General features: G+C 33.4%; 1 protein-coding gene across 1 annotated transcript in view; it reads left to right on the top strand.

Moving 5' to 3' along the window:
* The first annotated feature begins 20,970 nt into the window (after positions 1 to 20,970).
* LOC118744040 overlaps positions 20,971 to 21,694 on the top strand; it is a 29,626-nt gene continuing 28,902 nt past the window's right edge. The window contains exon 1 of the mRNA XM_036476798.1: positions 20,971 to 21,442. Within this exon, the coding sequence (XP_036332691.1) occupies positions 21,191 to 21,442 (252 nt within the window). The 5' untranslated portion in view covers positions 20,971 to 21,190. The remainder of the gene's footprint in view (positions 21,443 to 21,694) is intronic.

Raw genomic sequence — 21,694 nt, 5'->3', positions numbered from 1 at the left:
TAATAGCCTTGAATTTATCAAAAAAATTGTATCTATTTGCTTACATGCATTAAAGAACACAAATATATATAAAACACAATTAGTTTTCAAAGAGTAACTTTAAAGGAAAAACTAAAGTGAGTTTAATTACACAGCACATATATATATATAAATGTATGTACATTTTCTTTCTTGTTGTGCAGTTCAAGTTAGTGTTTTCAATGGGTACTAAAAGCAAATTTTTGTTTCAGACATACATATATTAGTTTAGCATTTATAGTAAGTTATATACCTACATATTTTTTTAAAAACTATATAAATGTTGTTGTTTGTACTAAAGAAAAACACTTTACCGAAAATAAGAAAACGGGTTGCTTATTTACAAAGAAAAAACCGTTAAGAAATATTAAAATCAACAAAAAAATATTTTCTAAAATTTACTTAATTTAAGACAACAACTTTACTCATATTAAGAAACCAATATTTTAATTTAATTTAAATTTGAAATCAAAAACAAAACGCCAAAGAAAGAAATTAAAAAAAAAACAAGAAAATACTTTCCTAAGTTGACGGCGGCTGAGTGGAAGATCGACCTACCTTGGCAGCCGGTTCGAAAACGTGCTATCTCAGAAAATGGTACAAGAACGCACCACTTAAGAGTTTGGTATAAGAACGCCCTATCTTAGAATTTGATTGGAGAACGCCTTATTTCAGCAGGCGACATATGGAATTAACATTGATATAGGGCATTCTTCAATCATTTGCTGAGTTAGGGCGTTCTTCAACCAAATTCTGAGATTTCTAGAAAAAATTCTAGGTGTACAGTTCCATGACTCATTCAACTTTAGTATAACAAAGTGCAAGTTTGAAGTTGCTAAATAAAATGCGTAAATTTTTCTACTCAGTTTCTTCCATACAAGGTATGTTCGACAATTTTTTTTTTGTACAGAAGAAAACAATAATTTCGTCCGCAAAAAAAAATCCATGGCCAAGAATCTCTCTTCAAAAACAGGGGCTGATTTGGGATCCAACTTTTGATTAATCTTGCTTGCCTTTTGTGAGAAAGAAAAAATTAAATTAAAAATCAATTAGGATATTTTTCACATTGAAAACTTATACCTTCTATTGAAGAACTGAGTGTTTTTTTACTTTTCCGGATTTCTTCTACCCAACTAACCGACATGACGCGTTTTTCTTCTTTGCAAAAATTATTGCCAAATTCATTATTTTTAATTTTCGAAAATGGTCATGAATTTGAGATTGATATATTTTAAAATTCAAAAAATTATTGTTTATCTTATTGCTAACGAACACCTGTAAGGCTCAGCTATCGGTAAAAGTCAGTAGTAGGTTAGGTTAGGTTAGGTGGGAGGCTTAAATAAAGGAGTTTTGTACTTCCTTATGAAAAGTACCATTCAGTATGTAAGGCCTAAAGTAACAAATTTCCATATTTGATTAGGAATATATGTACGTATAGATATGTATGTACATATATGTTTGTATGAACATATATACATATGTACGTATGATGATAGGCATTCGCTAGGCGGAAGTGCGCCAACGCGTTTAAAATTACGGTTGCGTAGATTTTCGTTTATGTAAAAAAAATGCTGTTGGATTGCCATTGCACGTGATCGAAAATTTCCACCACTCAACGAAATATGCATATTTGAATAAACGAAAGGAATTTCATGAAATTTCTACAATTGAATAATATAACCGTGTATACTGAAATGTATGTATGTACATATGTATGTATGACATATTCCCCGTCCCAAGGGGACGAGCCTTCTGCGACAAGCGTGGGCGACATATAACGGAAGAGCGATCAGATGAGCTTTGGACATTTATAATATGTATGCATGATATTAATATTTATATTTATAAGTAATTAATTTACCTAATTTGTGCATTTTTTTTATGAAAACAAAGCCTCAACTGAAAATTGTTCCAAGCACCCACAAGTCTGTATACTTACATAATACTTTTAGTCACTTATGCCTATAATACATACATAGTATTTTTTTAATGTATATACATGCATGCATATATTAATGTTTTTACTGAAATATTTATTCCTACGTAAGTATGTATGTTTACCTATGAAAATTCATTCAATTCGGCCAAAGGCGTTTAATTTTATTTTTTTATTTGCTGCTATTTTTAAGAGCATTGATGTAAGTATTGCATGCGCATATACATATGTATGTATATGTGTATACGTATGCTTTTTGCTGTCGGCGAATTGGTAAAAAAAAATTTCGCGCAATTTAAAAAAAAAAAACCTACAGAAAATATACCTACTGAAAACAATGCTTTTTCGCCTAGATTAAAACAAAAAAAAATGTTATAATATATCGCAGAGAGTATAAGCTGTCACCGGTTGATATTTTATTGGCTGTTCAAAATACAAACTGGGCGAAATTTTTTTTGTTTTTCTTCCACCTGAGTAGGTTGAAGCGATTCCGGTTTCATATGTAGTACATACATATGTACACATTCATATGGTAGATATATCTGACTTACAGAAATATCTCTCTAATATTCATATAATAAATAATTAGTTGTATTGTAATAATTGCATTAAATATTTACCGGAAGAATGTTGTCAATATGTTTTGTTTGTATGCGAGTTCGTGTCGTATTGTGCATATATATGTACATACACGCGAAACATACAAAAAACACATTTGAGCATATAAATACACCTACACATACACTTAAAATTTCATGCAAAAATATACTTGTAGCTCTCTGCTGTAAGCTTAATGAAAAGGCCTTTGCGGTGTCAAAAACATATGGTTTGGATTTTCTTTTTTATACAAACTAGCAAATTACAAATTTATTGAGTTTATTATAATTTGAATGCATTGGGTATATGATTTACAAGGGCGAGCAAACAAATGTTTCATTTCGCCTTTAGATGTTTTTTTTTTCATAGCAAATCATGTCAAAGCAAATAGGAAGTTAATATTTAATAAGCATTTTAACGTTTTTGAATTTTTAAATAAATTAATATTTATTGCATTAAATTAATTTAATGAAGTGTATAATTTCTTTAGAATTTTGTTTACATTTGCTTTGAGTGGAAAAATTTCCAACTAATTTCATTAATTCATCGAATGATATGCATATATTTATTCGTTGCAGTTGCAGTTATGCTTTCAAATTTTTCGAAAATGATAATCGGCAATTACAATAAAAACGTAGTTTCCAAAAAGTCCAAAATAACGATTAGTTTTTGTCGAAAAAATGCAAAATCATAAAATAGCGCTTAAATTTTACCGAAAAAATAAAAATCCAAATTTAACGATAATTGTTTGTCGAAAAAATGAAAACCAAAAAATTGCGATTTTACAACAATAAAAATTTGGCATTTTTGTTCAGCCTCACTTCCAACTAAATAATTAGTGAGTGACCATTTTAAGACTATCGACCATCGAATGTTTGCCATTGCATGCCGATGGACGTCCGCTTTTAGGAAAAAACCTCTAAACACACAGCCACATCGGCCGTATACATAAACATACTTAATTGCTACGCCCTTTACTGCTTGTAACAAACAACAAAATTCTGTAGAAACTACAACATCAAGTTTCATTGCCAAAAATTGTGTGGAAAAGGCTGTCAGCATTACAAACACAACTCCCACTGGAAGTCTGCGATAAAATGGGCAGGCGAGAAGGCAAGCTAAAATGTTGTAGCCAAAGATTTATTAAAAAAGTTAAAAAAAAAATCAAAATTTTTGTTGACCCTGAACCAGCATGCGATCCAGATCTCCAGAGCCTTTTCGATTCGGCACCAATGGACTTTCCTTCAGGGTATGTACAAATACATAAGTGCGAGTATAAAATAAAATTTACACACAACAATTTGACCCGACACTTTCGGCACGCTGTCCTGCCTTTCAAACAATCTTTACACGCCATCATCTCCAGCAAGGCGGCAAGTATTTAGTTGCACATTGTCAAGCTCGTCTGAATTGGCAGCCAGGCGTCATAGCGGAACTGATGACTGTTTCTTGCACCAACTGTGACAGACGACAGACAGCATCCACCATTTGTGCCACAGCAACTGTCAGACATTTAAAAGCGTTAATTGATACATATGTATGTATGTATGTGGCTTTTTGGTTTTATTTGCTTTTATTTATTTTTCATTTTTTGTTTTTGCTTCATCTCGCAGGTGCCCTACAGCGTCTGTAAACAAATGGCCGAACATGAGGCGCGACCAAATGTCACGTCGTGTTTTCGTTGCCCTCAATACATCAGTTTCCCTTTTGCCAATTCATTTTTAATTTACCGTTATATTTATATTTTTATTTTATTTTTCAACGATTTCCATTCTTTATTAACTTGGGTGCTGAGCATTTTTCCACCACATTTACCAATTGTAAGGCAACTACAGCAATACAATTTTATTTATGTGTTTACCATTTACTTTTCAGTACGCATTATTCTTTTTGTATTTGCAATTAGTGTTGCCACGGTTGGTTTGCATGTGCGGCACACATACAGCCAGCGGAGAATGCTTCACGCAGTATTTCTTTGTTGATTGTGATTCGAGACAAGAGACGGTCCCTTCTCAGCCAAATGCTTCCATTACTCTTTGCTGGACATATACGCGGAAAATTCCTGCTGTCTTTCTTTCGCAGTTACTCTGTTATTGTCACTGGCCTGCCAGTTATTGAGTGCAGGTCAATATTTGTTTTGGAAATTACTTCCGCGAATTCAAGAAAGCTGGCATGGTACTGCCAAAGAGTATTCTGATCAAACGATCAGCATGCGCACTTCCCAGCAACTGCTGACAAAATCCTCATTTTTATTTTATTTTCTTATTTTAGGTAAAATATTTTGGTGTGACTCAATATGGCTGTCGCAGTCCAAAGCTTACCAGAAACTCTTATTACTCAGGCAAAATCAAACATTTTTATTAATGGATGTTTGTATCAAACTGACTTCCCCAGTAAGCTTTAGCGGTCTACCGTGGCTCTCGGTCGGACAGTATAAAGCCTTCATTCCGGAAATAGTAACAAAGATAGCCAAAACACTCGGTCGCCTTATTCGGGCATTATTTTGGGGACTGCCAGTTAATCACCCGGGAGCTGTTTGTACACATACATACTTTTATCAGGCCCAGACTTCGCTTGCTAGGGGCATCGTATGTAGTATCACATGAGCTGGACGCCACTTCGCCAAATGAATCTTTTGAGCTTCTTTCACAATATATTATTCCAAAGGAGTTAGATGCAACAGCTCCGATGGACAATTTCTTTGGGGTTATCCCACGGCAAACGTTGTCACTAGAGGTCGGCCAAATGCTTCCGAAATTTATTGAGGGGAAGTTGTTTGAATTTTCAGGTTTTGCGTCCAGCTCCAGCCTATTGGCAAGGGCGGTGTCAAATAACTGTAACAAGAAACCTTGCAAAGTGCGAAATAAAACTCCACCAGTGGCCTTAACCGAAAGCGTCCTGTTAGGGAACTCTACTAGTATCGTTTTGCTTCTCGAATGCCTTCGACAACGTCTTTCACTCTTCGTTCTCTTCTTTACTACTTTTTTTATTTTCACAAATACCTATAAAATTTGGTTGGCAACAAACAAGGTAACTGGTCCGCCTGTTCTAAATTATAATGTTTTAGTTTGGTCCCTGGGGACTAGTAAGAGGCAGCGGATAAGACCACAGCTCGAAAACTGCAATCCAACGGCGCACGACAAATATCAAAAAGACTCATCTCATGAAATCTCTGAGCGACTGCTAAACCTTAGCTCAGAGGGCTAAAGAGCTCTCACCGAGTACCTGACAGAACACTCCTGGCTTAGGTACCCCCACATAAAATGGGACTCTCTAAGGAGATGAACTGCATGCTCTGTGGGCTATGGGCGTGCGTATAACTTGACTTAGACTTATACACCTTCCAAAGTGCCTAAGGTTGGAGTGAGCATTTAAGGGTTATCACAGTTATAAGCCCTTTAATGTAAATGGCAAAATAGGTTAGGTAGAGTGGTAGATTATTCCAAGCGCATTATTAGGGAAACAAGCTTAAAATAAGCGCTTACGAAATGGAAATACTTACATTAGTCTTAGCAATGCAGTCAAACCTTACATATGTGGCAGATGTGGGACCTCAGAAAATTTAAAGAGTTTTTCGCGCTAAGAAAGAAGAAAGTGTCTTTTTTTATTTTGAAATCGTCTTGGCGTGAATTGGGTGTCTGGTATATTCAAATCAAATGAAATTGTGATCAATATATATAAGCAATCACAGAAAAATTGGCTATACAAAAGAAATTCTCCCAATTTCAAAAACTTTTACTTAATTTCCACTGTGTGAGATCAAATCTTGCAACACATGTTTCCCTAATTTCCCAATGAGCTCTAGACTTTATACTCCAACTTTACCTTAGAAAAATGGAATTTGAAATATGAAATAATCCGCTTGGTGGCGCAGGGGTCGAGATATTTGATTTGTATTATTTGACAAATGTTTTGTCTGATAGATGGCCCAGGAGTAAAAAAAATACGTATTTATGGAGTATATTACTTAAATTACTCTACAACAAATTTTGCCTCAAAGACTAAAAGCCTTAATAGTTTCTACAACATACATTAATAATAATTATACTAATAAAAGAAGCAGTTTTTAGTAGACATGTACTTACGCAAGTAAAACCGAGTAAATTTAATCAATAAAGCACAATAAATATTCTGTGTTTACAAAACAAAAATAAAGCATTATTACACCCGCACAATAAGAAATGGAAAATTTACCAAAAATTGCAGCAATTAGTCAATGTCAGCGAGAAAGTAGGACAGCCACAAAGCACCATAACAATACCACGTCACCAGCCAGTACATACCACCCGCCGCCGCCTTGCCACTGGCCAGCTTATTCTATGGAATTGCCTCCAAAATGTTTAATATCATTAGCAATTGCACTAAAAATGCAAAGTTACGTAAGTTGAAATAAAAATTAAATTCAAATTAACTGCAACAATGTTTACAAATGTTGAAGCATTCAGCTTGGCTGAAATCTAGGTGACACAAAAAAATCCAATAAACAACATACTGTACTCTTACACGCAAGTTTACGTTACGCTATGAGGGAGCATAAAAATGTGTTTTTGCTTTTGTTGCCAAAACCAACTGATCATGTCATAAAACTCATTTATTGAGCTTGAATAAATGCAAATGTGGGCCATTTGGCAATAATATTGACAACACAAAATATAGTGGCAGTTACTTGGCGTTTTTATGTCCATATGTCCTTGAGGTAGTCCCACTGGGTGGGTGCGGTTGTAGCAAGAAATGTGTAAATGGTGTTGTTGCTTTTTATTTTTAGTCTTTATGACATGACATGCTGGACATACATATGTGACTAAGTACATATGAATATGTAAAAAACATATTTTAAAGCAATCGCTGGTGAATTTTCTTATATTTTTGCGCCGCCTGATAAAAAAAAAATAAAACTTATGTGGGATAGTGTTAAAAACCAAAAAGGTTTCATAAAGTAAATTCGGTGTTTTCGGTGAGGTTGAAACGACTGGAGAGAAACCCAACTCCCGGCTACACATTTCGAATATATGTATACATATATTGTTTGTATTCTCCAATTCGTACTAGTTTGCGAGATTTTCAAAAAGTTAATATAGGAAAAGGGTTGCATTTTATTTAACGCATACTTTAGCAAATCAATCTTTTCGCCATAGTAAAAGTGACACCAATACTAATACCGTACATGTACATGGTTGGGGCAGAAATGCCTCCTAAATACTACACATTCATTCACCACACCTCACCACACTAAGGTGTGGTGGATTTAGGTGTGGTGAAGTAAGTTGTTGTGAATTTAGGTGAGGGGAGTGGTGAGTTGAGGTGTGGTGAGTTAAGGTGTGGTGAGAAAGTTGAGGTGTGGTGAATTGAATTAAGGTGTGGTGAATTTCGGTGTGGGGAGTGGTGAGTTGAGGTGGGGTGAGTTAATTTCAGCTCAACTCAACTCACATAAACTATCCTTAATTTTAGCGGCTGAATTTCAACCGCTGGGCGAACACTAGTTTGTTTAATTTAGATAAGCGGTTTGTTTACTATCTGGAAAGACTTTTATTTCGAACCTTATTTCCGCCTTTAAAAACTGGTACGTAATGCATCAAAAACTAAACATCCAAAAAAAAATTTACATAGCGCACTTTGCAAGTGGGCTACTCAATTATGAATAAATACACGACAATCGATTACCTTTAATGTACTGTAAAAAAATGTTGTCCGTATCATTACTTTTCGAGAAAAAAATTCATCCGACAATTTTTCATCCGCCCATAGTAAATACATGGAAACGTTAAGTGAAAAAATGAAAAGTGAACCAGTTCAGGGAAAATTAAAGTCATGATAAGGCTAATTAATGCCCAGTTTGGCAATTTTTAAAGGACTTATGTCAATAATACAAATATAACAATGTACACATCCATAAAATGTTCCTGTGTAATTGGACATTCATCCGTTAAAGTTTTTCTTGATTTAATTGCTGTATTGGTTTATGGTAAATAAACTTATTTTTTATCAGATATACATATGTATGTATGTATAATGAAAAATTTATCAATGCTGGCTCATTGACCACAACGACAACTCTTAATTTAATTTATTAAAAAACACAATTATGCATTTAACAATTTTAAGGCAATCCCGTAGAATAAACACGTGCAACTGCAAACAATTAACTTGCTAACCGCAAAAAAAAAAAACAAAAACAATGAAATTAAAATAAGCGGAAATCACGCTTTACACATGTGACAAAAGCAATTAACTTTTACTACGCGAAAATACATACAAACATACTTGGTCGCTTTAACGCATGCGCACCTTCATTAGCTTGGATTGTTGGGTGGTTAAGATCATTATAAAGCTCTTAACTGAAATTAAGGCACGCATACTTTTCATGCAAATATTCACTTTGCAGCGCAGGTCATAAAGCGCAAAAACTGTTAATGGAGTTTTAAAATTTCCATACATAATTTCAAACAAATAAATAAACAAAACCCCTCGCTCAAACCATTCGTTTTGTATGTAGGTGAAGCCTTAAACGCGTTCACTTTAGAGCTAATGGCAGTGAAAAGAATTTATTTGCGATTTTTTAAAACAAATTTTGAGTTTTAACATACATTATACATGCATATGTTGTTTTCGCTACATGTTGTGGCAAAATAACATTGGAAGGATCGCTTAATTGGCAGTGACAGCGACAACAGCAGCCAAACTTGCCAGGCATGGCGAGCGTTGTTACTCCCGCAAAAGAAAAAGTAAAAAAAATTTAACAAAATTCCAAAAAGCTTTCAATCAGTTTGCTGCCCAATAGATGTATTTTAAACTGAATTAAGCTGCTGGCTACATGAAAACGCAATTTTGCGCTACATCAGCATATTTACACTTTTATACTTAATGCGCTGCAGTTGATAGTACGAATTTTTCTACGTTATAAAAATTGCTCTTTGGCCTCCGTACATAGTACACACATGCATCCATTTGCAAAATAACAAGTAATTTTTAAGCAAAAAAACAAAACCGACTTCAATTCTCATAAAAAAATTTAGGAGTACCGTTAATTTTTTCATGATCCAATGAACGGATCTAAACTAGCTTAGTATGGGAACACCTCTGAAATCGGTTGACTTGGTCGAAAATTATGCGGTAAAATACATAAAGAAAAAAATATATATATATATATTCCGACGAATTCATAACCTCCTACTTTTTTTGAAGTCGGTTAAAAAATGCAATTAATTTCGCTAAAATCCAGTTTTCCACTACAGGAAATTGATGAAGTGGTTGATTTTTTTTCATCACCATAAAGCAATAAAAATAAAAAATAAAAACGGCTGAAAAGCCAAATATTTTGCAAAACAAGTAATATTTAAGCCTAAACATAACCGACTGAAATGTTCACCAATGTTGCCAGATTCAAAGTTTTTACTATAAATGACAGCTTTTTAGACAAGATTACAGTTGTTTATTAAAATTACCTTCTAGTACAAATGACAGTTTTTTTCGAAACTGATTAAATTTAAATTTCTCTTTCAATTTATGTGTAGGTAAACTTTTAACATAAAAAGGAACCTTGAAAGACCTGCGTTTCCCCATTTGCAACAAATTGTTTCAGCTGTCCTTTCCATTCCAGGCGCTGCAGCAAATGTGGAAAGAATATTAAAAAAAAAATATATTTGAATTAAACATTAATAAACTAGAAATTCCAGCACACTCTGGCATTTTAAGAATAACAGATTTCTTTAAAAAGTGCTTCAGGAGGTATTACATTTGAGGTGTCGAATCGAATGCTCAAAAAAAATTAAAAAAGCAATTTACAAAAGAAATAATGGCACTGATCCCCGGTTGCACCAAGGTTGCAAAGTCTAATTTTTTAAAAACATTAATTTTTTAAAAACTCTCTTCGTTTTTGTATCTTGCAGTTTTTTGGTCGAAAATACATTTTTTTACAGGGAATTAGCAGTTTTTCGAAAAAGAATCTTAAAACAGTGATGCTCGTATAAAACTCTCAGAGTGGCGTTAACTTCTTCATAATTCAACGATTGGAACTAAACCAAATTAGTATGGGAGCATACTTCGTAATAGTTCTGCACCGAGGAACTGGGTCCTTTACGGAATCGTTCGGTTCGGTTCTTACAAGATCCGGAAAAGGTTCTAACTCGATTCCAAAAAGAACCAAAAAACGGTTCCGGAATAAAAAAACAAATTCCAAAAGAACCGTAAACTGATCCTTCCGAACCCAAAATCGGCCACGAAACTCACATTGCACTATGGGCAAAACCTGTGAAAATATCAGCTCGAAATTCGTTTTGGATATATAGTATAAAATTCTGAGTTGGCCTACCTAATTTTGTTCAATTCGAGGCACTGTATCATATAGCCGCCACATATACAAAATGGCCGACTCCCACATAGCTTAAAAATAATGGTTTTTCATTTGAAAGTAATTTGCGTCGTTCACTTAACTATGACATGCGATATTGTATAAATAAACATTAGCGCCCATCTATTGCGCATAAGTTACACTTTTCCATTAGATTAGCCAGTCATTAATATGTTTTGCGTTGGCCAGTTCAATGACATTTACAAACACTTCATTTGTAATCTGCTGCATAGTAAAATTTCCATACGTACATACATAAATGAAAGCCAATTAAAATGAAATGTTAAGTTATAAACAGTCATAGAAGTTCACTGAACTGTAACTTCAGATAATGAGGCTATTTATATAACCGCCCTAATCGCAGTGACACCGGACGGTATCAACTTCGGTTCTTGACAGTGAGAAGCTGTGAGCTAAAAATAAATAGTTAAAATAAGAAAACGTGGTCGGAAAAGGCGATTTAGAATTATGTCTAAATTTACAGTTCAACAGAATATTAACGCGTGGACCGATTTAGCCGAAAATATTAAGTAGAAATAGCAAACTGAGATGTATAAAAAACGGATGATTCAACTTCAGAATTCATCTGTATGTATGTACACTTAATCATTGCCCTGAGATTTACTTTCAAATCATTACTTATATCCTATCATACGATAATTCTATGCTGTCAATCAAGTATAAAGCAAAACCACTCATCATTTATTTGAAACATCCTTCAAAGGGGTAGTTGATATCACGACAATGCAAAAGAAGTCATACACCTTTATGAATATTTATGTACCCTTTGGCCTACGATTTCCTTTGCAAAACAAAAGTCTACTTGTATGTGGAGGACGTTCAGCGACATTCGCACCGCTTTTGCATTGCCATTCATCTGAAGGGCAAGCCAAGCGCTGGTTGAAAAATGAAAATTGTATTCTGTGGACAGCAACATCATTGCTAGTAGGCGGGGGGGGGAAATCAGTTTATTTGCAAAAATATTAGCAACATTAACATTAGCATTAGAAAACGACAACGTCATCATGCAGCACAGCGGCCTTTAATGTCCGCACTCTTACGTTAAGAAATATTTCTTTTGATTAGCGCTCATCAATCATCGAGGCTAGTCTGTTGGCGTATTTTATTTTGCGGGCGTGTATGCCACAGAAGCACTATTATTCGAGTGACAGAGTTTATTTTAAATTTAGTTGCCATAATGATTTATTTGACATTTCTTTACATACATACACAGTATTTTCTTATTTTATTCGAATACACTTTGAAATTTTCGTTTGCGATGTAAGTGTCCCAGTCGACAAAATTCGAAAAAGAGACTTTCTGCGAGCCTTAATTTCGGGTGTCTTTACTCCTTTACATTTTACACGGAATTACCAGAGCTTAAAGCTTTCAGCTTCTTCGAATGGTAGTGCTATTGGACGATCTTTACTACACACCCCAAAGAGGTTTTCTTGAAAAGGCCCTTTCTGAAAGCGTTTATTTAGAAGGGCTCATCATTTTGCTGACTGGGATAGATACATTTTTTTTTGTTTGTATGTATTTCTATGCATGTATAGTATGTACATATGTATGTAGGTAGGTAGCAAAAGCGATTTGGAATACCAATTTGACAAATTGTTTTGCAATGTGACAGCATCGCACCGTTCCACATACGCCACGTTGAACAGGTTTCCACAGCAATTGAATGTTTTTATACAGTAAGATTTTACTTTTTGCGGCGTTGTCATTTTGTAGAGCTGCGATTTTAGCATTACAGCGAAACATCAATGAGTAGGGTAGCAAAAAAATAATAACTAATGCGATACGATAATAGCAAACAAAATAAAAAAAAAAAATCGTGAGCACACTACTACGGTGTTGAGAAGTAATGAAAAATTGCCCAAACAACAGGGCTAATTCTTATTTAGCGGCCTTTCAATTTGTCATTCGTAGCACAGTGTCAACTTTTGCACGAAAAAGTGGTGAAATTGTTTTTAGTTTTTTTTTAGTGAGTGAATTTTTCAGCAAAGAAAAAAGAATAATTGGCGTCTTACACATTTTGCGAAGTGCTTGGCCGAGTTTGTCCTCAAATTGTTGGCATACGTCTTGCTGGGTTCACGCAAAAACATACGATGCCTCCGAAAGGCAATAATTTTGGTGAGAAGCTTTTCAGGGAAGAACTAAACTCGGTGGTTTATAAATTTCTGCAGGTGGTCGATTGCTATATGAAAAAAGAAATCATAATTTGATGGTGGTCGGATCGGAAATCCTTGATTATTTTATTTATGATATTTTATTTTCCTATTACTTTAATTTCCTTAAACATTTTTGTTTTTCATAAATCGCTTATCGCTAGCTTAGAAAGAAAAGTTTCTAAGTCCCATTTTAAAAATTTTACAGGAGAGGAAAAAATCTTCCTATAGCCATTTTCTTTAACTATTTCGCAAGACTTTGAATCAAACATTTTACGCGTTTAAAGCAAAGCAAAACTCCATAAGAATCAGAAGGATTCGATATATATTAAAAGATGTCGTATTATTTTGGCCTAATCGGATTTGTGGTGCTTCTTTTGGACTTAGCAAATTTTCCTTTTATTGCTTATGAAGAGGAGAAAGTAAAACAAGTGCCTTTATAATTTTCGATAAGATGCGTATTCAACTTCTTTAGCCTCCTATATCACAATATGAGTTTTCATAAAAAGTGGACTTAGCAACTTTTCACTCTACGCTAGCGTTATATTTTTTATTTGCATAGACCTGCGACTTATGACTTGCACGTTCATATCATGCTTTTGGGTTCCAAAGAAAGCAGCTATCATCATTCTGAAGCGCTCACCTCGATGACCTGGCCAATATCGAATTCGAAAAGGTAAACAGGAACTTTTTGTAGATATATTAATACCTAGATATGTATATCTTTAAAAAATAGTAAATGCTAGTAAAAAAAATATTGTTGACTTAGTTCAATAGTGACTTTGCACAGAAAGCCTTAAAGAGGAAAAGTTACAAGAGAACTATAGGACGAAAATATTCATTCACTTCACTTTTTACCAATTCTTGTAGTAGTTGCACCACTGTTTTAAATGCAGCTTCTAGTTTTGTTTTTTTCCTAAACCTCAAAACAAAAGAAACCTAACTTTAAAGTCGCTTTTCTCGAAAACGTATTTTCGAATGATTGGTCCCTTGTAATTTACCCTGTCGCATTTCAATTTCAATTTCAATTTATATTTTAATATTTCAATTTCAATATTATTTAACATTTCAGCAAGGTGAATGTATAAAAGGTGGTAGTAGGAGTACAAAAAATAAAATAAAATTGTACGCACAATGACAGTATGAATTACACAACAAGTATATCGTTTTGACATTAAGAACACCAATACGAAAATCTCAGGTTCTCTGGTAACACCGCCCACAAAGGCATCTAAATTTATTTGCCACTTCCACCTTGTAAAAGTATGTCTTGGTGTGTACTTCAATTGACACTTACACTTTCACCTTCATCTTTAATTTTTATTTTTAGACATTTCAGTTGACAAATGTTCACAGCTAGCAAAGCATAGTCTGCTTTGTTTTCATAGAATTTTCTTTCATTTGAATGGTTTGTTTTCTTTACTTCATTTTCAGCTACTGGCACGTTAGCTAAAATTGCCGGCTAGCGCTCTCCTCTTTATATCCTTTGTGTCTGCCAAAATTTTGCTATTTGCAGAGCAATAGCGCGAAAAATTCAGATCAATAAACTTTCACCATCATTGACCATCGATTGGATGATAAATCGTTATTTCTTTTTTCTTATGCATTATGCATCATCATCACAATAATTGCAATGTTGTTTGCAGCGGTATCGTATCTTTATCAATGAAATGAGGAAATAAAAATATGGTTAAAAAAATAGTTCCGAGCACGTTTTGGCGGAGCATCTCTAAACGGATAAATCCGTAAATATTAATTCTTAAGTTCATGTTTTAATTTTAAACGCTTCAGAAGAAAATTTTTAAATTCTTAGTCAAATACTAAGTACTAAAGTGAGCTAACTAAAAATTCAGATCGGGAAATATAATTGCTTGTGGATCGTACACAATTAATACAAAAACAGGTATAAAAGTAGTTTTTAGTTAGTGTATATTGTAATCATGAAGAAAAAAATATTTTCATTCATTGAAGGTATGGATTTTGACCAGTCTTAATCAGTCCCGGGATTTAGACATTTATTATTTTTCAACGACTTAAAATGAAAAAATTGCATCAATATGGTTTGAGAAGCTCTCCTACCATATAATAAATAATAAATAAATGGGTTTGAAACGAGCTTTTAATTTAAAGTGAAAATTATTTAATAAGTAACAAAACGAAAGACAGTTATTAAATTTATATGCATTTAATAAAACTTTAGTCTGTACATATCTGATGAAATAATTTAAGGTATGTCGAAAAAAGCTCGATGAAAAAAAAATAAAATTAAACAATTTATTTTCTGGTTAAAAGAAGTTCATAATACTCGTGGCAGAAATAAAAGAAGCGCCTTAATTGGACCAGTTTTGTCTATATTCCTTTTGTTTATCCAAACTTTAATTTATTTTATAAAAGTCTGCCTCATATTACACATAATTAACTGCATATAAATAGGCATTTTACTGACGTCATGATTTTTTTTAACGAATTTATCGAGCCCTAACCGCCAAAATAACGCAAGCGACATTTTTTTCAAAATTTTATTTTTGATGCAGAAATATTCCTAGAGCATCTAGATGCATTTCTGCAACAAAACGAAAATTTTGAAAAAAAAAATGTCAATTACGTTATTTTGGCAGTTAGGGCTCGTTATAATTGCAAAGATATGGTTAATTCCAAAAACTTTCAGTGCAACGAAAAACAAAAGAATGGGTACCAAATGAAATAATTTTTTTGGGTTCACAAGGACGAATAGGAATTGAAAATGCCCCTTTGATCAATTTTATTTTTTTAAGCTAATAAACTAAGTCCTTAATACATAATTTTTTCAAAAATAAGAATTGAAAAATTTCAAGGATATTCGTCTCTTACGCACCAAAAAATGACATTACATTTTTTTTTTTTTAACTCAACAGAATCTTTTCTTTCATTTGATACCCATGCTGGGTTTTGAAGCATATTGCACTGAAATTTTTAAATGATTTTTTGAATTACTCATATCTTTCAAATTTCAAAGTTCTTTTAAAAAAGCCTGACATCAGAGAGAAAAATTAAGAACGCAATTTTACTGTATTTGGCCCTTGGTTTGGCGAATATATTGATTTATTTTTGTGTGCAAAATTGCCTGCCGCAAGGTATTATATGTGTATTGAGCTACACATTTATAAAAAAAATATCAAATATTAAATAAACAAAAGAAATGTAGCCAAAACTGGTCAACATAAAGCGTTTCTATTATTGCCACCAATGTAAATGGTATGTGCAATAAGTTGTATATAGTTTTTTTTATTGAATGAACCACTTTTCTTAACAAACAATTTTTTAAGCTAAATTATAAAAAAATAAATATTACAAATTTTTATAAACGCCGTATCTATAGTTATGATAAGCACCTGGAATGTTTTCGTAGATATTTAATTTACACATGATTTACTGTTACTTTGCCAGGTTATAGTCATTTATCCTCAAAAATTTATTCCAGTGAAAGTTAAATTTTAAAGCTTAAATAACCAAAATTATATTGGATAAATTCGGCCCAAAATTGAATAGTTAATATGTCTTAGCTGTGTTTTCTCTGTGACTATGAAGAGAAAACCAATCGTGGTTTAGATGAGAAAATGTAAAGGCGGCCTGAAGGCAGCCTTGCCTGTTTATGTCAAAACTAACATTTTCGACTTTGATCTTTTTCGTCATTGTTTTCAAATTCTAATTAAGCATATCATTGTTTTTTATTATTTTTAATAGAGCCGAAAACCAATGGATGTGTTTTTAGAACAAATAAGTTATTAGTAAAAACAAATATTTTTAAGACAGGCTTTGAACGAAATCGGACCATAAATACTGATTTACCTAATATATCGGCTCATGCGTCACCTATCAGCAAAATGTTTTCTACAGATATTCCTTTTCATGTAGTTAATATACGTTCTAAATATGAACCAAATTGGACTATAAATACGGGTTTTTCAAATATCTGGACGCCTGCGCCACCTATCGGATTAACTCATCTTTGCTTTGATTGATGCTTTCATCAACCCCTACTGATATAAATGCATTTTAATGAAAATCAAAGCCAAAAAATATCAAACACTTTCCTTTTTTATTTATACCTTAACCGACAAGGATGCCTTGAGGCAGCCTTTCTTTTTTCTCAACTGGTGCGGAAGCTAAACGTTTAATTAACTTGGCATTAGCAAATTCTTACTTCCTAGGCTTCGGTTAACTAAAACAAAAAATATTTCACCACTTTTAGCCAAATTTTATAAGTTTGTCAGTTTCAGGGATAAACGCGTAAGTATAATCTTAGTTGACCTTACCTAAACACATTTAGCTAAGATATTAAGCTTGATATTATAGACTGAATTGAAAAAGACTGCATTATTTTTGATTATAGCATTTGTATTTATAAATAAATATACAAAGCAATTTTGTAACCATATTTACAAGTCAAACCACCAAATACCTTGAATCATCGCCAATAAATAAGTATTTACAATAACAAAAATTGCATATGCTATCGCACCATAAATGTCATCAAAATAGTATATTCGTAATCACATCGTTGTATATATAAACATACATATTGTGCACACATACATACATATATACATATGAAGGTATTCAGGTATGGTCATTTTCAGTATCAAAAGTCATAACCAGAGTAATCACCATAAAAGGAAAGTCAATTTCAATATTATGGTGGTACCTTACGTGCGTAGATATATATATGTACATATCCATTTGCATACCTAAGTTGTATCCCAGCTATCAAAATTGCCAGAAATCTGTTACATATCCGTCAGACTCGTCCGCAAAAAAGTCAGAAATCTGTATGATTTTGGCCGATATCGGTCAGAGAAGCGTATGGAGAGGTTGACAGGAAGTCTAACCGACACGACGTGGGAAATTCTGACTTAATTACCGACGTTTCGGACGGATATATAACAGATGTCTGACCAAATAATCAAGGAAAATAATAATTATCAGACGTGTATGCCCGAAATCGGACATAATTCGATCAGACATATCGGATAAGGAAATAAATGAAATTCTCCAGACATTACGCCCAGAAATCTGTACGAAACCTGTAAAACTTGTCTAAAAAGTCAACTTTTTATTCCGACTTTTCTGATATCAGAAATTGTCTGACAAATGTGCTAGCTGGGATCTGAGCGCTTTTGAGTCCTGAACAATGGCGAAAGTCCTTGTTTGACAACGATTCAGTTTCATACCAACGAAAGGCTTTGCGGAAGTTGTTAGCAGTGCTTGAATGCCCGTGGAAATACATACATACATATGTATATTTGTATGTAGTTCTTATGTAGCTGCACTTGACAGTTGTTGACATTTCCACGTCGCTTTCATTGTCTTTGGCATTACATATGTATGTATTGCTTTATACCTTGTCCTTTTACTCTGATCATATCGCAATCAAATTAAATGATATCGTTGGCAATTAAGGTCAACTTTTGAATGCCGAATGTGGTTAAGGATCATCTTTTATGACTATTGAAATTACAATCGGTTGGAAGCGGCTGTATTTATGCGAAATTCGTCCTTTGTTCAATCTTCATTTTAATTCATAACGGCACATTTCATGTATTTTTGATAAAAAAAAGGTAATATAAAACAAAATATTCGAAGTATTTGCCTCATTTTCACATAATTTCTTGAGAATGGATCATTCTTCTTAACTAGACTAAATAAAAGTAACAAAGACGGTTTGGTCTCGTTTTTAAGGCGATATTTGGGACTATAAAAAAATTTATAAAAAATGTCGAAAATTTATAGAGTATTGAAATAAAAAAATTCGCAAATCTTAAGAGATCCTCAAATTTTCCAGAAGGTACTTTTTTAAAGATAGATATGAATTTTTGTATTTGTCAACTCTTAAGAAGCTACATATGTTAAAAAAATTTTATTTAGTCTAAATTTATTTTTAATTTAGAGTTCGCAAAAAAATTTCGTTTCAATGTTCAAAAATTCATATATCTCTTTAAAGAACAATAGAAGATGTAAAAAACTGTATGCAAGTTTTTGCACTCACAATTTTTAAAATTTCAGACTTCTGTAATTTTTAAATTTTTTTTTTTTGTAATATTGGGATTTTTACAAACAAATATATTCTTTGAAATGAGACCATAACCATTTTTGCATCAAAAAAATAAACTTGAAAAATCCGTGAAATTTTGAAAGTTTGAACTTCCGAATTTTGTATTTTGTTTTTTCTTTGGTGGAACTTCGTTATTATATATTATATATTATATGATAAAAGAAAAGGTTCTGATTAAAATTTAAACAAATCAAAAATGGTCAATTCCAGTCATTGCACTATGGGTAACTTTGCCCATTTCCTTGGCCTAAATTAATTATGGCCAAACAAGTAACTAGATTATTTAAGAAAACATAATTTTTTTATTGATTGGCGACCGATGGGTCATAAGGGGCCATTTTTTAATTTGTTGTGTTTTTATGTTTGAATGCATTTTTTTAATATTTATATTGAGGAAAAAAATTCTACCTAGTACAAATGCAATTTATATGGCTAATTTAAAAAAAAAAAAAAAACATTGCCAAAATATATTAATTTCAATTGAAAACATAAATGCTCTGAATTTCCAAATTTGTCTGCTGAAAAGTGAAATGGAGCAGCCTTTGTAGCAACAAAATCTTAAACAGATTTGCGTTTCCTCTCTTTATTGAGTTATCCCCTTTCAAATGGTAAATAGTTCACTACCGGCAGTATAATAAGTAGCTCCACAAAAAGCCATTTCACTCTTTGATAGTCTGAACACGGGCAAATACGGCAATACATTGGCTGCATTTCTTTATTCATTCTGAACGTTTGGAATACACTTTTTTGTTTATTTATTATTTAGAACGTTCCTGATGATATGTTGACGTATATTTCAAACGCATTCTGTTTATTCCGGCTGTGAAATGGGATTATCCGGAATGTATAAAGAAACGCAGCCATTCTAAAAGCATATTCAAATATCATTTTTAAGAAAAAAAAATATTAATTACAGGGTACATCGGAAGTATGTATTTTTCACTAAAAAAAAATATATCAAAGAAAACAGTTATATTTAACTACTTTTCTATTTATTTCTGTTTTGTTAATTTTTTAGATAATTATTAAATTAAACATGGTTGTTCTAAAATAGCTAAAAAAAAACGGGATATAGAACCGATTCCGATATTTTACTCACACACAACGACTTTCACGACCTCAAATATCCAATATGTAGCTGATCTATTTGGAACGCGTGCAGGATTATAAGACGCAGCTATTTATACTGATACCTACTTTAGACTTTTCAAACTTAACATTCATGTTTTTCAACTTTGCATCTGTTAACTACATAAAATAAAAACCTGCGCCTAAATTTATGCACACAAAACGTTAACAGCGGTGCTGTACAGTGTTCTTTTTGTAAACAGCAGCGAATATACATTTTCAAAATAGCGAAAACCCACTCGCACACACACTTTTGTTTTCATAGCAATTTCAGCTGAGAACTTTTCCATATGTGCTTCTGTCATCCACAAATTTCCCCAGCCGCATTTTATCAACAATAAACAGCTGCGCCCCGATATCAGCTGTTCCACGCCATGCCACTCGACACTGCTACGCCGATAAGTGAAATTGCATTGGCCACAGCTTTCAAAATTGTGTAGCAACCTTTGAAATTTATTTCAACAAAAGTCATTTTGACAAAAAAAATTTTTTCAAACTTTAAAAATTTTCAACATTTCCTGTTCAGTTGAAAATTTTTTACGCACGCAGCCACATGCAATAAAAATTCGAATTTCTGTTTTTTCTCTCTCCGTAACGTACCAATAAAGTTTTCTTTCACAAAAACGCAAAACGTAACGCGCCGCTTGCAAATCATTTTCGCAGACCGTTAAACACTGCAAAGATACGGAAAGTACGAAAATTTCGCGTTCGCGTATCAGCAGCAAACGCTTCTACCCACACACACACACACACATACACACAGAAACACCGTGTTGCATCACGCCCGGGAACAACATCCCATCCCATCGCCTTCATCTTCATCTATCAAAAGCAGGAATTTTCCAGTGGCATTGCTGAGCAGAATAGTAAGCAGCTAATTTTATTAGGAAATTGCGTAAAAAATGAATTCCGAAAACGTAACGGAGATAAATGCAAGCACCAAGGATCAAGTGGAGGAGAAACCGAAGCCAGTGCAACCGGAAACACCGAAAACCCCATCACTGCCGGTTAGCAGCGTCATTGGCTTTAACACCGAAGACTTCCTGGCACGCGTCAATATGAATGAGAAGATCAATAACATTCTACGCTCGCCCACCAAGACCCCGAATGGAGTGCGCCAACGTTCTGTCTTCACGGCCATAACGCCATCATCGGTGAGTCAGCACTTTTGCCTTAACATCCACTCATTTCTTGGCAATGACATGAATGACAGCTAGCGCCGGAAATCAAATGTGTCAGATGTTTCGATTTAATTTCTGACAGCGGAAATTCATCTGCCCCGTGCAAGCAAGAAAAAAAATATATATATGCAATACACGTCAATCAGCTGTCAGCCGCATAAAAATGGCTGGCTGTCGATATTTGTCAGCTGATTGTCAAGCCGAATTTTTCGGAATTACGCTCTC

Source organism: Rhagoletis pomonella, unplaced genomic scaffold (genome assembly GCF_013731165.1).
Source record: "Rhagoletis pomonella isolate Grant_MI unplaced genomic scaffold, Rhpom_1.0 Rhpom_scaffold_00007, whole genome shotgun sequence".
Lineage (NCBI taxonomy): Eukaryota > Metazoa > Arthropoda > Insecta > Diptera > Tephritidae > Rhagoletis > Rhagoletis pomonella.
The sequence above is the reverse complement of the archived record's forward strand: the minus strand, read 5'-3'. Positions and strand labels throughout refer to the sequence as shown.